General features: G+C 59.9%; 2 protein-coding genes across 8 annotated transcripts; one reads left to right on the forward strand and one right to left on the reverse strand.

The window, feature by feature from the left end:
• Positions 1-88: 88 nt before the first annotated feature.
• On the forward strand, positions 89-5,162 carry LOC309618294 (tubulin gamma-2 chain). Its single transcript, XM_082371799.1, has 11 exons — positions 89-367; positions 661-773; positions 973-1,140; positions 1,449-1,517; positions 1,853-1,932; positions 2,339-2,465; positions 3,480-3,566; positions 3,680-3,829; positions 4,246-4,398; positions 4,482-4,643; positions 4,767-5,162. The coding sequence occupies exons 1-11, from the start codon at positions 319-321 to the stop codon at positions 4,962-4,964; spliced, it is 1,356 nt and encodes a 451-aa protein (XP_082227925.1). The 5' UTR covers positions 89-318; the 3' UTR covers positions 4,965-5,162.
• Positions 5,163-6,056: 894 nt separating this feature from the next.
• Positions 6,057-14,794, reverse strand: PLEKHH3 (pleckstrin homology, MyTH4 and FERM domain containing H3). 7 transcript variants are annotated; one of them, XM_082371788.1, is made up of 13 exons: positions 14,202-14,794; positions 12,146-12,201; positions 11,728-11,807; positions 11,438-11,629; positions 11,190-11,347; positions 10,958-11,078; positions 9,865-10,171; positions 9,071-9,278; positions 8,696-8,832; positions 8,271-8,403; positions 7,642-8,075; positions 7,267-7,339; positions 6,057-6,439 (listed from the first exon to the last, which is right to left on the reverse strand). In XM_082371788.1, the coding sequence occupies exons 1-13, from the start codon at positions 14,361-14,363 to the stop codon at positions 6,266-6,268; spliced, it is 2,235 nt and encodes a 744-aa protein (XP_082227914.1). In that variant the 5' UTR covers positions 14,364-14,794; the 3' UTR covers positions 6,057-6,265. The 7 variants fall into 7 exon arrangements, 6 of the variants coding, with proteins under 6 accessions (XP_082227914.1, XP_082227915.1, XP_082227913.1 ...); XM_082371789.1 differs by having other exon boundaries at positions 7,617-8,075; positions 14,202-14,793; XM_082371787.1 differs by having other exon boundaries at positions 7,148-7,339; positions 7,617-8,075; positions 8,705-8,832; positions 14,202-14,791.
• Between the last annotated feature and the right edge of the window lie 28 nt (positions 14,795-14,822).

Here is a 14,822-nt window from a genome sequence, read left to right on the forward strand (position 1 = left end):
AGTCGCTACCCCGCGGCCTGGCAAGTCTCACTACGCAGACGCGGAGCTGGGGTTGGTGGGCAGGAGGGGGCGTGGCCTCACTCTGCGCCTGTGCGGATTCCAGCTGCAACTGCTGTGGGGGAGAAGATGCCCAGGTTGGGCTCCGCGGCCGCCGGCCGAGGGGAGGCCCGCACTGCACACGCGCAGACTGAGCATCCGCGTCAAAAGCCGAAGAGAGCGCGCGCTCCCCACGTCCTGCGCGTCCGGCTGCCAGGCATTAGTCCCTGCCGTGACTCCCGCTTGGCCCGGACGGGCTGGCGCGCCCTCGTCTGAAAAGCGATGCCCCGGGAGATCATCACCCTGCAACTGGGCCAGTGCGGCAACCAGAGTGAGCGAACGATCGCCGGGCCCAGCCAGTCTCCGGTTCTGCCCCTTCGGGTCCCACCCGAGTGCTTCGCATCCTCCAGCCCCCCCTTTCCCTTCCATGAACCCCCTGCCCTACTGCGCATGATGAACCAAGTCCCGGACCCCAGACCGAGAGCCCTGCCTCCAGCCCCCGGCTGTCACGGCTCCCAGACTCTTGGGCCCACCCTCTGAGTGTGACAGCCTCTGAGCCTCACCCTGGGCTCCTGAGGCCTTACGGCTCTAGCAGATCCAGGCGTCTCTCCTCTCCCCCCCTAGTTGGGTTCGAGTTCTGGAAACAGCTGTGCGCCGAGCATGGTATCAGCCCCGAGGGCATCGTGGAGGAGTTCGCCACCGAAGGCACTGACCGCAAGGACGTCTTTTTCTACCAGGTGCCCCCAGCGACTTAGCCAGGGTTGGCAATGGCCCATGGGGCCTGAAACGAAGGGCTTGGTACTGGGAAACCTGCTGGGCAAAGGAGCCAGGGCGGCTGGCTTGAAGAGGGAGGGCAGGCAGGAGCCAGAGTTGGGAGGACTGGAGGACTGGGTGGGCCCGAGCTTACTGGGCCCGATCCTGGACTCCCCTTGACAGGCAGACGATGAGCACTACATCCCCAGGGCGGTGCTGCTGGACCTGGAGCCGCGGGTGATCCATTCCATCCTCAATTCCCCCTATGCCAAGCTCTACAACCCAGAGAACATCTACCTGTCAGAGCATGGAGGAGGAGCTGGCAACAACTGGGCCAGCGGATTCTCCCAGGTATCCAGGTGGCCATCCCAGAGATTCTTGATGTTCCCTTTCTGGGGCAACGCAGGAACAAGCAGTCTGGGGATTTGCCCACACTGACAATAAATAAGAGACAAGGGGATTACCCTGATAAGAGGGACAGCCAGAGAGAGGTTTATGCAAACTTTGTGCAAACCATTTGCAAAGTAGCATTTCTGGGGGGAGGGCCATAGCCCTCTGTTTGAGGTGGCAGCAGTGTCCGAGAGTAGAATTATTGGTGCTGAAAAGAGATGCTCTCCAGAAACTTCATCCTCATCCTCCCTCCTCATGTCTCTATACAGGGTGAGAAAATCCATGAAGACATCTTTGACATCATAGACCGAGAAGCAGATGGAAGTGACAGCCTAGAGGTGAGGCTGCCCCCCTGGGGGGTGGGGGTGGGGAGGAAGCTGAAAAGTGCTGGGGAAAGGTCAGGAGATAGCCTGATCAGATGTGTGATGGGGGCAATTCAATTCAGAACTCTTCCACTGAGTATCAGATGTGAGATAGGTAAATAAGGTACAGTCCTTGTCCTCAAGGAGATCCTAATCTGGATGGCATCAGTTCCTTCCATCTCAAGGAGCCTCAGTCTGGATGGACATAGAGGAAGCCTTGACACATGAGCGTGTTGGGAGTGGGGAATGACACAAGCCTGAAGCCTCTCCGCCAGATCCCTGGAGACTGCCTCTCCATCCCTCCCTTGCAGGGCTTCGTGCTGTGTCATTCCATCGCTGGGGGCACCGGTTCTGGCCTGGGTTCCTACCTCTTAGAGCGACTGAATGACAGGTAAGCCTGTGTTTGGGGAGAGGGCATTAGCCCTGTTTCCCTGGGTAATGTCTTTCCTTTTTATCGCTTTTTTCTTTCGGGCTGGAAGGCCTACCACTACCACCTTTGAGTCATAGGTAGGAACAGAGCCTGGCCACCCAGGGAACATCTTGGAAGCAGTAACTCCCAGGAGGCGGGTGTGCCTAGGGGGAGAAGGGGACCTACGAGGTTTGATGCTTTAGGCTTATCCTTTTTGGCTTCTGGGCTCTGAAGACTCAGTTCTGCCCTCACCCCTTTTGTATAAGATGTTGGTGGCACTTGGAAAGGAATGGCCCCTGTTATCCCTAGAGAAGATAGAGATGGGCAGTGATGGGAGTCCTTCCAATTTACTATGTCACCTTCCCCTTTCCCTCTTCCTCACCCCCAGGTACCCCAAGAAGCTGGTGCAGACATACTCAGTGTTTCCCAACCAGGATGAAATGAGCGATGTGGTGGTCCAGCCCTACAACTCACTGCTCACGCTCAAGAGGCTGACCCAGAATGCAGACTGTGTGGTGAGCATGCGAGGAGGGAGTGGGGGCTTTGGTCGACCTCCCCAAACCAGAGAGACACCTACACTCTGCCCTTCCCAAGCCCTTGCCCAGAGAACAGAGGACCAACAAAGCCGTACCTGGTGGACCTAATTATGAAATAAGGACCTGACCAAGTTTCTTATAGTCCCTTTAGGCAGCAAGACTCTCAGCAAAGTGAATAACACCCCCCCACCCCACGTGTCTCCACTTAGCCTCTTTTTTTTTTTTTAATTAATTAATTTTATTTTTGGCTGCATTGAGTCTTCATTGCTGCGCACGGGCTTTCTCTAGTTGCATCAAGCGGGGCTACTCTTCGTTGTGGTGTGTGGGCTTCTTATTGTGGTGGCTTCTCTTGTTGCAGAGCACAGGCTCTAGGCGTGCGAGCTTCAGTAGTTGTGGCACGCGGGCTCAGTAGCTGTGGCTTACGGGCTTAGTTGCTCTACGGCATGTGGGATCTTCCTGGACCAGGGCTCGAACCCGTGTTCCCTGCATTGGCAGGCAGATTCTTAACCACTGTGCCACCAGGGAAGCCACGCCACTTAGCCTGTTTAATGCCTACTCATGCTTACATTCTCAGCCCAAGGGTCACTTTCTTAGCAAAACCTTCCCTGACCCCCGAGACAAGGTCAAATTCCTTTGTGCATATTTCAGGCTATAACTGTACTTTGCTGTTGTTTTATATTTAATGTCGGTCTCCCTCCTCTAGACTATAGATGTGGTGAGGGGGAAGACCATGCCTGTTTTACTCTCCATAGTTTCTCTAGGCACCATGCCTGGCACATGTTGGACAATCAAATATTTGTTTAATGCACTGGGTGGTAGAAACGTGTCTCCTGATGCCCCAGAGACAGTACTTGCCCTTTAAATTAGCACACCTACTTCCTAGTTTTGGAGTTCTTCCTAGTTTTGGAGTTTAGAGGGGGACTAAGCAAATTACTTATTTCTCTGCCCCCTTTCTCCTCAAAAAGGTGCCGTGACCCTCTTCTGTCTCCCCAGGTGGTGCTGGACAACACAGCCCTGAACCGGATCGCCACAGACCGCCTGCACATCCAGAACCCATCCTTCTCTCAGATCAACCAGCTGGTGAGCCCTCACTCCTAGACTCTTTTGGATTGGAACCCCGCCTTGCCGGAGTGCCATCTGGGGAAGGGAGGCCTCCCAGGATAAGGCCCTTGACACAGCACCCCTGTCCCCAGGTGTCCACCATCATGTCGGCCAGCACCACCACCCTGCGCTACCCCGGCTACATGAACAACGACCTCATCGGCCTCATCGCCTCGCTCATTCCCACACCACGGCTCCACTTCCTCATGACTGGCTACACACCCCTCACCACGGACCAGTCGGTAAGAGCAGCCCTCAGGCCCAGCAGGCCCTGCCTAGCCTTTCTCTTTTCCCTGCTGCACCCGGAGCTGCCCCGTGCAGCCCCCAGAGGCCCTGCGCTCAGGGACTGGCACAGGCTGGGCGACTTCCTGGCTGACTTGCTCTCCTCTTCCCTCTGCCTGTGGCTCCCCGCAGGGCCCGCGCTGTACGGGGTCTGCTGGTGCTCCTGCACAAGGGCGTGAGCTTGCTGAGCTCGGGAGGACTGAGATCCCCGATCCCACAGCAGAGGCTCAGGGTGGACCTGAATCTAAGGACACTCCCCAGAGAGGCCAAACTACCCCGAGTCTGATGGGGACGTGTGTTGCCTACTGCTCTCTGTCCGTGCGTGTCTCGACTGTGCCCTGAGTGCTGGCCTGCCCTGTGGCCACTCTCCCCTCAGGTGGCCAGCGTGAGGAAGACCACGGTCCTGGACGTCATGAGGAGGCTGCTGCAGCCCAAGAACGTGATGGTGTCCACGGGCCGGGATCGCCAGACCAACCACTGCTACATCGCCATCCTCAACATCATCCAGGGGGAGGTGGACCCTACCCAGGTAGGTGAGGCCCCTTCGTTCTACCCCCAGAGCCCACAGGGGTAGAGGAGAGGCTACCACCACCACTCCTGTGCCCACCTCAGGTCCACAAGAGCCTGCAGAGGATCCGGGAACGGAAGTTGGCCAACTTCATCCCCTGGGGCCCAGCCAGCATCCAGGTGGCCCTGTCCAGGAAGTCGCCCTACCTGCCTTCTGCCCACAGGGTCAGCGGGCTCATGATGGCCAACCACACCAGCATCTCCTCGGTGAGCCTAGCCTCCTGGTCTTCTTTGGCCACTCTCTTCCACTAGCCACCTTCCTCATTCTCCCCCAGATCCATTCCAACCCCTTGTCTTGCACTGGCTCCTGGAGATTTCTATCTCTTGCAGCTCTTTGAAAGTTCCTGCCAGCAGTACGACAAGCTGCGGAAGCGGGAGGCCTTCCTGGAGCAGTTCCGCAAGGAGGACATCTTCAAGGAGAACTTTGACGAGCTGGACAGGTCCAGGGAGGTCGTGCAGGAGCTTATTGACGAGTACCATGCAGCCACGCGGCCAGACTACATCTCCTGGGGCACCCAGGAGCAGTGACTTCCTCCCCACTGCACCCCCTGGACAGTAAGCACAGCCCCCATCATGCCTGGTGCCTCTGGTCCAAATTCCCCTCACCAACAACCTTTCTAGGTTCTTCTCCAGCCCAGGAGTTGGCCCTGCTTCCTCCCTTCCATGCCTGACCCTTGGTATGCTTATTTAGCTCTAATAAAGTAATAAAGCTTCATTGTGAATATAGTCAGGCCTTGGTCTATGAATATGGGGGACGATAAAAGGATCTCCATGGTGCCTCACAGTTCCCAGGCATGTGTTGGTAGGGTGGCCTTTACCTGCTCTAGCTTAGTCCCGGTCTTTGTATGTCCACTGTTTCCATGAGCATCCCTTGCCTAGAACCAAGCTGTTCTACTGGAGCCAGTCCTACTCTCAAGACTACAGAGGATTACTGATGTCTGCCGTCTCCTCAGTGCCTAAGCTCCTGCCCCAGGGTGGGTCAGTATTGCCCATATTGCCCCAGCCTCCTCCACTCAGGGCAGAGGCTGTAGAGGCTACTGAAGGACGGCCTGCAGCATCCTGAGTAGGTCAAGAAAGCCAAGACTATATTCCCAGGCACAAGGCGATTAGATCCTCAAGAATCAATCCAATTCAGCCCAATCTGATGAAAGTAGGGCTGAGCCCATCCTGATAAATTCTTTATCTGTGCCAGAGAAGTTCTTGGGTCTGATCCTGCCCCAAGCTTCTTCTGTTCCAGTCCCAAAGCAGTAGGCACACTAAAGATGGACCCAACCAAGACCCAGAAGCTGGACACCAGGGTAGGACTGGGTAGTGCCAGTCCTGATGACTCAGTCCTCGGGCCTCAGGGATGCCAAGAGGCCACCCCTATGCCACTCAGTGGAAGAAGGATGAGTAATTGCCAGCTTCCAAAACTGTCCTCTTGCCTGCCCCACCCACCACCCTAGGGCAGCATACCGGCCAGGAGGAGGTTAAATCCAGAAGATCACGGAGGGTGGAGCCCTGTGGTGTTCAGGCTCCCCTCAGTGCTGGTAAAAGCCCAGAGTGTGGGCGTCCCCGGAGGTGGAGCTCTGAGCTCTGGGGCTCCAACTTATCCCACTGACAACACTCCCACAGGAAGGGTTTGTGTAAATAAGGAATTTTTTTGTGTGTCTTCTCTTCTACAAATAAATTAAGAAACAAACTAGAAAATTGTCTGCACCCATTGCAGCCCTTGGGTGTGGGGTGTGCCCTGTCCCTGCAGGGCCAAAAGGGTCCATGGTTCCCTGAAATCGCAGAGCAGTCCAAGTCCAGGATGGAGGCAAGAGGGAGGTCGTGACCTCTTGGCAAGCTCAGTCCTGCAGCTGCCCCAAACAGCCAGACTGTCCCTGGGGCTCGTCCAGGCCCGGGTGCTGGCTGGGAGGGGAGGTGTCTGGCAGGTCTTGGCATGGAGGAGGACTACTGCTGGGCCTCTCAGGGGAGGGGTTGGCCAAGTAGGCATTCACCAGCTGCATGATCTCTTCCACCTAAGGGAGGGCAGAGGTCAGAGTACACAAGGGGCCACTGGGTTCTCCTTTTTCTCATCCTCCACCCAGGCTCCTTCCCAAGGCCTTACATGAGCTGCCCCCTACAATCTTTCCTTCCTCCTCATCGCTCTCCCTCACTCACAACGTGCCAATCACACTTGCTTCTTTCTGCTCCTCTAATATCCTAAGGTTATTCTCAACTCAGGGCCTTTGCACTTGCAAGTTCCTCCACCTGGAATGCTGTGCCCCCAGATCTTCCTTTGGCTAGCTTAAGTGTCACTGTTGTGGCGTATCTTTTCCTGACCGTCCTACCTAATGCTATGGCCCCCTCCAATCACTTCCTGTCTCACTACCCTTTCCTTCATAGCATTTGTCACTGTTTTAAATAGTCTTTGAGGGGACTTCCCTGGCTGTCCAGTGGCTGAGACTCCACACTTCCACTGCAGGGGGCATGGGTTCCATCCCTGGTCAGGGAACTAAGATCCCGCATGCCGCCTGGTGTGGCCAAAAAAATTAGAAAAAAAAAAAAAGTGCTTGATTCCTTGTTTAGTGTCTGATTGCTGGCTCTGATGTAAGCTCCTTGTTTGTCTTTGATCGCTGTTGGATCTCCAGGGTCTAGAGCTGTACCTGGCCCATGCTCAATGCTTAATAAATGTTTCTTGACATCCTTTCCCTTCCTTCCTACTTCTACACCCTCTTCCCACTCACCTGGGGACTCTGCAGGAGGAGCTGGCTCTCTCCCACCCTCAACGCCAGGGTGTGGGGGCCCATTAGTTGGCAGGCGGCCACACGGCCATAGCTGACACTGTGAACGGGCTGTGTCTCACCCGGTCGGGAGAGGGACATGGCCTTGGCTCCCAGGCCCAGGCATAGCTTCTGTGGAGCGCCCCCACCAGGCTCCTGCGGACAGACAGGCAGAGTCAGGGTGGAAGGAGGGAACCCTGCAACATTATTTTTGGTGTGGGGAGATGGCTGTGAGCAAGAAGTTTCCTGGTCCGCCCCTATAATCCACAGCTCCACAGAGGTGAGGGCCCCAGGGCCAGTGACTCCTGGGGTTTGAGATGGGCAGCTGTGCTGGGTGTAGGGAGTGAAGTGACCCACAATGGGGGCCTGTGGCTCTGGGGCAAAGGTGTGGGGCTCGGGCCGCCAGAGTCCCCCTCTCCCTTCTCCCCCTCACCGTGCTCAGCTCCAGAACGTCATACCGAGCAGCGCCGAACCCTGGACACTGCGCCGCCAGAGCCAGGTAGGCAGCCATGGCCTCAGCTCGGCCCATGCCCCGTAGCCGCTTCCAGCCTCCCAGCACAGCAGCCGCCGTGCCGGCGCCACCTCCTCCCTCGCGGGCCACGCTTCCCGCCGGGCGGCCGGCCCCGCCGCGCCGGGCCCGCTCCGCCCGCCTCTTGGCCAGGCCCGGGCTCCAGATTGCCCCGGCCAGCAGGGCGGCGGAGCGGGGAGGCCTGGGCACCGGGCGGGGAGGGTCTTCACGCGGCGGGGCCGGGGCGGGCAGCAAGCGGTCCAGGCGCGGCAGGGGCGCCCGCGGGGAGAAGTCTCGGTGCAGACTCCGCAGGCGCAGCGCCGCCTGGGCGCGCAGCGTGTCGTCGGGCAGGGCCGGCCGGCCGCGCAGCAGCAGAGCGTGAGCCTACGGGGAGGCAGGGGGCGTCAGCGCGGGAGCGGCGGGGTACCGTCGCGAAGACACCTCGGGGTGTGGAACCTGAGGTCTGGGTTCGAGCACCGCCTCCCCAGGGGTTGCCATAACGGCGAAATGCGATGGCCCAGAAAGGGAGGGGTTCAGGCTCGCGGGTCTTCGCTGGGCGTGAATACCGGAGATCCTCACCTGCTCAAAGAGGAAGGGCAGTTCGTGACCGTCTGGGGACAGCCCCTCAGGGTGCAGTGGTCCGTGAAGACGCAGACACAGTCTCCAGCTGGAGTCCGGCGGATCCTCCAGCCCGGCTTCCTCCGCCGCCAAGCTGCAGAATAAAGAAGGCCGCGATGCTTCCGGGAAGCAGGGGCCCCCAAGGCGCGGGCCCAGGGGAAAGAGGCGGGGCCAGATGTTTGGGGCGGGGCCCGGGCGGAATGAACAGAGCAGGCGAGCCTTGAAGCCTGACTGCAAACCGCCGGCGGACAAGAATCCGTCTGTGAACCAGTGAAATTTACTGTTCCGGGCAAGTGGCAGGCGCTCGGTAAACGTTTGCTTGGGGATTGACCGAAGCCGAGAGGCGAATGGGCTAACGGAGAGCAGGGCTGGGGCTGGACATTTACTTCTCAAACCTGGTGAGCACGTCGGCCACGAGAGTCCCCCCGGCCAGGGCTCGCTCCTGGGCCCCTCGCTGCTCGTACAGCGCGAATGCATTGCGGCTCCGGGTCAAGCCCAGCCGCCCCACCAGCTCTCGAGCAACCTGGAGGGGTGAGAACATAAGAGGAAAGTCAGACCCAGACCGCGCAGGGGTCTTGCCAGTACTTCTGGAGGGGTCTAACTGGAGGGGTCTTTCAGGTCTCTTAGTCCCGCCACATACAGCCTTTACCCAACTGATGACTCTCAGACTCGGGCAAACCTAGGGCCCAGGCACCAGGAGAGCCAGGCATGGGAAGCTGGGAGGAAGGTTGAGGTTTCAGGGGTTTTCTCTGTGGTCTTACGTCTCCCGCCGTGGTGTGGGAGTCTATGGCCACAGGGCAGGCACCAGCCCCCGGACAGTGCACGGTGCACAACAACTCCTGCCGTCGGCTCAGCGCGGAAATCTCTGCCAGCGAGGGCACCAGCTCCCGGCCGCGCGTCCGGCCCAGCGCTTTTCGTATGAAGCGCGCGTATTCCGCCAGTTCCGAGTCCGGGAGCGCCTGCTCAGTCCTGGGTTAGGGAGAACTGGAGAGTCAGTGCTCCGAGGGCTTTCCTTCACCTCCTCCCTGTTGCCTTCTTACTTTATAGTTTATTTTGCCTCGCCGATTCCCTCCCCTCCAACTCTAAGTTCCTTGAAGGCAGCGCGGCCAGATCTTCTGAATCTACCCCGATGCTCTGTATGGAGCAGAATTACTTTCTAAGGCCCCTGGCAGCTTTCTCTTTACTGCCCCCTCCCACTTCCCAGAGTTTCCATGATCCTCCTTCGGGTTGAAATCCAAACTCCAGCCGCATTCCTCTTTCCAACCTAAAAGCCCTGGCGCTGGACTGCATCAGCTCCGAGAAAAACAGCCTTTTAATAATTCCGCTGCCCAAAGTGGGGAGCCTTTTTGTAATTCCTCCGCTCGCAAGTGGTGTATGATCTTGTAATTCCCACAAAGGCACTATGCATATTAGCAGAGCCCTGACCTTGGAGCAAGTCCCTTCCCTTGTCTGGATCCAAGTTCTCCATCTGCCAAACCCTTTGGAAAGACCTGCCATTCTTTCCCAGCCCCTTAGCTCCCTTGCCTTGGCCTTACCCCCACGCCTCCCCTCTCACCTCTCCAGATGCCCCAGGAGGTGCCCCCGTACAGGTCCGCCAGGCCGGAAGGTACAGCTCATGCAAGTGAGGAGCTGCCAGTACCGCAGGGCCGCAGGGTCTTGGGTAGCTGGAGGCCCGGGGGGGCCTGCGGGGCCCGAGGTCTGCTTAGCCAGCTGCAGGAAGAGCTCGTCTCGGAGCGCAGGCAGGTCCCGGCAGGTCTGGAGCACACCCTGCATCAGGGGCCCGGGGCGCCGCGCCCCCTCCAGGGCCTGCAGCGCCAGGAACAGCCGCACCGCCTCCTCGCGCAAGGGAGCGTAGCCCGGACCTGCGGGACGGCGGGGGCGGAGGGATGGTTTGGAGAGGGGACACAGAGCTGGGCCCTGGGAGGCAGGCGTGAACCAGGGGAAGGTCAGAGGGAGTGTAAGGGGACAGGGGTGGCAAGGAGGGGAGAGTGCGAAGGACAGGAAGAGTGAAGGGAAAGCAATCGTCCCCACAGAGCCAAATTCAACCCCTGCCACCCGGGAATCTCCCCCTCCAGATCCCCTAAGGCTGCACTTTGAGTTAGTAACTTGGAGGGATGGACTATAAGGACACAGGGTCAACCTTCAGATTCTGTAATTGGGTGCTGACAGCTATCACCATGGGCCAGAAAACGGGTTGGACCGCGAGTCAGAAAACCAGGGTTCTTCTCCCAGCTCCCCTTTATCCTCTAGCTTGAGGACCTGGGCCTGTCACTATTCCCTTTTGGGGAGAAGTATAACTAGATGAGGTCAGCACATTCTCCCAAGGTGGTGGCTTTCCCACCACTTGTAAAGGCAGTATGCCATGGTGTTGAGAGTATAATGAAAGAACAAAATAGAAGGTGTAAAAACTCATGAAGGAACATCAGTAGTCAGAATGAGATCCAGAGAAGGTGGTCAAAGGGAGCCTTTACTTTCTGTGCTGGCTTTCCTCCCCCTCTACCTTGGGTATCAGTCTGCTCAGCTTCTGGTTTCATCTTCATCCTTTGAAAAATGAGGGGCTGGGTAGGCCCCCTGAGGACTCCTAGATCCCTATCAGGTGAGGCATTCAGATTCCCCATCCAAGGGTCTTGGGCCATGGCACCACTCACCTGGGGCACTGACTCCGTAGGGCAGGGGCAGAAGTGGGGCATACAGGGCCCCACTAGTGTGCCTCAGAATTGGGTTCCGTCTGTAAATAAGGGCCACAGCTTCCGGGTCCCCACAACTCTCCTAGAGGCCATGGAAATGATCAAAGTGATGGAGAAGGGGGCTCACCATGAACCCAGAAAGTTTATGGGGCCACCACCCTCCTCTTTCTCCATGGAGTTCCCTCCCTCGCACCTGAATGTCCCTGAGCAGCAGCTGGGTGGGGGTCTCCAGCGGCGCCTTGGAGGCTATCACTTCGCGCAGCGCCACCCCCCAGCGCTCTGCCTCAGCCTGGCGGGGCGAGCAGAGCCGGACGCTATGCTTCCGGCCAGACACGGTCACTGACCACAGACCTGGGGGAAAGAGAGGCCGCGGAGGTCAATCAATCAGGGCTGGCTGGGGCAGCTACCTAGGGAGGTAGGAGAATCCCCATGAGGTCTCACCGGTCTCCTTGGGCCTGCGCTCAGGGCCGGTCACCGAGCACAGGCTGGTGAGCACGAGGCTCCCCAGGCGCCGCGCCCCCTTCCCGCTGCTGCTGAACTGGTCCAAGGAGTCCCGGGTGAGCACGAACCAGGCTCGGCGCGGGGGCAACCAGGGCCGCGCCCCTCCTCCGCGGGGCTCGCGGTACAGCCAACCTGCGGGGAGAAGGAGGGAAAGGGGATCAGCAGGAGAAGACATTATCCCGTGGAGGGTTGGGATTGGGGCCTCTAGAGCGCATGAGGTGGATCCCCACCTTTCACGACGACGTCTGGGTCGTCTTCTGACAGCCCCTTCTCCGGGATGAGGCTCCGTGTCTCCTCCCAGCTTTGCAGCCTGGGCAAGAGGGGAGCGAGGGTTGGGCAAGCCTGCCGGTCCTGCACCCCGCCTCCAGGAGGCTCCTCTCTAAGGGCTCCCCAGACCGCGAGGGGTGCCTACTCCCCGGGCTGGGCACCCCTCCCCCAGGCTGTGGGAACCGCTGGGCCGTTCTGACCTCGCACCAGAAATAGCCCGGACCCCCCCCTTCCTCCCCGCGCCCCCAGCCGGACCGCCCCCCGGGACCCCGGCCAAACCACAGCGTCCGGCGTTAAGGCCTTTCCCTTATTGCACAACCGCGGGAGGGAAGACGGTGAAGATGGGGGTCCCAGACCATGCGACGTAGGGGCTGAGTTCACCTGTCTGAGACTGGCCCGCTCCTCACAGGCTGAGTCAGCGTCACATCCAGGGGGCCCTGGGGAAACAGGCAGGGTGGCCCTCAGGCTAAGAACCCTCCTCCCAGGATGCCAGTGGCTTCTGGCCCAGGACAGCGCTGCTCAGGGGATTGGGGAATCAAGGAGTGGGATGGTGACTGTGACTGCGACCGAGCGAGCTGAAGCCACTGGGCTCGCCCCTTCCACCAGTCTCTACAGAACAGCCCAAGCTAAGAAACCAAGACTCTCGCCTGGTCTCTGTGATTCTTTAAAGAGGCAATCAAGTGTTGGGGTAGAGTAGAAAAAGCACTGGGCAGAGAGTCAGGAGACCTGGGTTCTAATACCAGCTCAACCGCTAACTCGGATCTACAAACTTGCTGAGGAACCCTGGCAAGCCCCTTCGAGTCTTTGGGCCTTAGGTTTCCAATCTGTGAAGAGGGAGAGGTGGATGAAGTCCTTTCTTGCTCTGGCAGTCGAAGTCACCCCCTCCTCCTCATTTTCCCTTCATTGGCTGGCGGGCGTTCAGGCTGGCAGGCAGGCGGTAGGCACGGAGGTGAATGAAGGGAAGAGGGACCCTTTCGGTATAGGGCTTTCTCCAAGAGCTTCTTATACCCTCCCACAGGGACCTCTGAAACTCAGTAGGAAGTAAAGACCCTGTCCTTTTGCTGGGGCTCAGGCCAGGCTGAAGAATACTCTCCATGGGAGGTACAGTCCAGGATTTTGCCCTCCCTCTACCACCCCCTGTGCCCTGGAACTTCTACTGTAGACTGGGGTCTAAGAAAGGCCTAAAACCCAACCGGGAGCCAGGTCAGGCGGGAACTGTGCCATAGTCCCATTGCATCCAGGCAGCTAAAGTCAGGAGGGGGAGGTGGGGGAAGGGGGCCAGGGACACCTGTCCCCAAGCTCCGAGGAGGGGGGTGGTGGTGGAGGTGGAGCATGAGGGAGGCAATGGCAGTGGTTCACAAAGCTGACCCTGCTCAGGCTGGAACCTTGGGGACGCCTGGGTCCTGTGCCTTCGGGAGGCGCAGATCCTCTTATCTTCTGGAGGGTCTGAGAGGGGCTCTCGGCCACACCACCATAAGGGCAGGTGCTGACCCCTCTCTTAGACCAACTCCCCTAATCGCAGTCCCCTGATTCCCTCCCTCCCCGCCCCCCCTCTATATTTATCCGCCCTCCGCCTCCGCCAGGTGCTGGCGCCGGCCCCAGCGGCGCAGCCCGCCCCACCCGGGCACTGAGCCACCGGGCCTGCTGGGGACCCCTGAGCGGGGGAAGGGAGCCTGACCCAGGCCACAGCACACGCGAGTCTGGTTGCCCGGAGTTTGCTTGCTGGCGTGCAGGGGCATCAGAGAGGGGACGTCAGGGGATGATGGTCTCCCACACCAATAGAGCCTCAGTTTCGCCACGGGGAGGTTCGACAAAACCCGGGAGCCGAGTGTCCCTCACCATTCCCTCAGGGATTCCCCAGGAGCCTCACCAGGGAGGCCCTGAGTGTCAGGGTAATGATGAGGGGCCCTCGGAGAGTTGTGGCCCCCAGCTCCCTCTCCATGGGGTCCCCGCCACGGACCCCAGTCTGAGGATGCCTGCTTCCCCTTGCCCAGGTCCCTGCGGCGGGAACTCCCGCATCTGGCCCCAGCGCTCAGCGCTCAAGAATTGGAAGCGGAGCGGACCCAGGTGTCCGAGCCGCCCAGCCGGCCTCGCCACATTCCTCGGCGCTGGCGGAGGCGGAAGGAGACGGGATGGGACGCGGGCCCAGCGGGGAAGGGAGAGGCTGGGCCAGGTCGGGCCAGGCGTGACGCCTCCCCTGCCTCAGGGCCCCCAGCAGGTGGACAGCGCCCAGCGTGCTGCGCGAGGCCCACAGGCACATCCCGAGGCGGGCTGCTGCTTGAGCTCTCGGGGGCTTCTGGCCCCCAGGCAAAAACGTCTCCCGTGCCCCCAGTCCACAAGAGCACGGCGTTTGGCTGGAGTCTGGAGCAGGATCAGGCGTGACGGCCGGTTGTAGTGAGAGGGATTGAGACAAGGCTTCAAACCCCCCGGGACTTACCCTCCCGCCGCCCGCTGGACTCGGGGTCCGTAGCTCAAAGGTCTCCTCGTCCTCGTCTTCGTCCCCGTCCCCGCTAAGCTCGCCGTCCCCGTAGTCCCGGTGCAGAAGAGTAAAGCCTCGACGGCAGCAGAGGAGCCACCACAATCCCCCGGGGAGAGGCATCCGGGCGAGCAGCCGGGGGATGGGGGTGCGGGCAGCCGGGGCCGAGCTGCAGGGGGTCGGAGAAACTGGCGGGGTTCCGACCCGGGCGGGGGGAAAGATGAGGAGGGAGGAGGGAAAGGCAGAGGGGGACTGGGAGGAGGCGGTGTCTGGCTCTGGGGTGCAAGGGGTCGCTAGCTAGAGCCTGCGGGGGGCTCAGAGTCTGGGCCCCCGGAGGGGGAGGGGGGAAGCGGGGGTGGGGGAGGAGGGAGCAATGTCCGGAGCTGGGAAGTAGTGTCCGTTGTAGTGTCCAGCCCTGTGGGGGGCAGTGTCCGGTGCAGTGTCCGAGGTGGGCAGTTGTCCAAGCTCCAGGGAGGGTCGTGTCCGGTAGGGCGTCCGGTGGCCGGGGCCCGGGCCGAGCGCGCTGCGCTCCCTGCAGCCCCGGGACTGGCGCGCTAGGGGCGCGAGCACAGTGCCGGGACC

This window comes from Balaenoptera borealis (assembly GCF_965194805.1).
Source record: "Balaenoptera borealis genome assembly, chromosome: 20".
Classification (NCBI taxonomy): domain Eukaryota; kingdom Metazoa; phylum Chordata; class Mammalia; order Artiodactyla; family Balaenopteridae; genus Balaenoptera; species Balaenoptera borealis.

Bases quoted from the DNA above. Each gene is read 5' to 3' on its own strand.
- LOC309618294 (XM_082371799.1), top strand. From the start codon at position 319: ATGCCCCGGGAGATCATCACCCTGCAACTGGGCCAGTGCGGCAACCAG. The intron at 774-972 runs GTGCCCCCAGCG...TCCCCTTGACAG, and splicing joins AGGACGTCTTTTTCTACCAG to GCAGACGATGAGCACTACAT. The intron at 1,141-1,448 runs GTATCCAGGTGG...GTCTCTATACAG, and splicing joins GGGCCAGCGGATTCTCCCAG to GGTGAGAAAATCCATGAAGA.
- PLEKHH3 (XM_082371786.1), bottom strand. From the start codon at position 14,363: ATGCCTCTCCCCGGGGGATTGTGGTGGCTCCTCTGCTGCCGTCGAGGC. The intron at 12,202-14,201 runs GTAAGTCCCGGG...CTGTTTCCCCAG, and splicing joins GTCCAGCGGGCGGCGGGAGG to GGCCCCCTGGATGTGACGCT. The intron at 11,630-11,727 runs GTGGGGATCCAC...TTCTCCCCGCAG, and splicing joins CCCAGACGTCGTCGTGAAAG to GTTGGCTGTACCGCGAGCCC.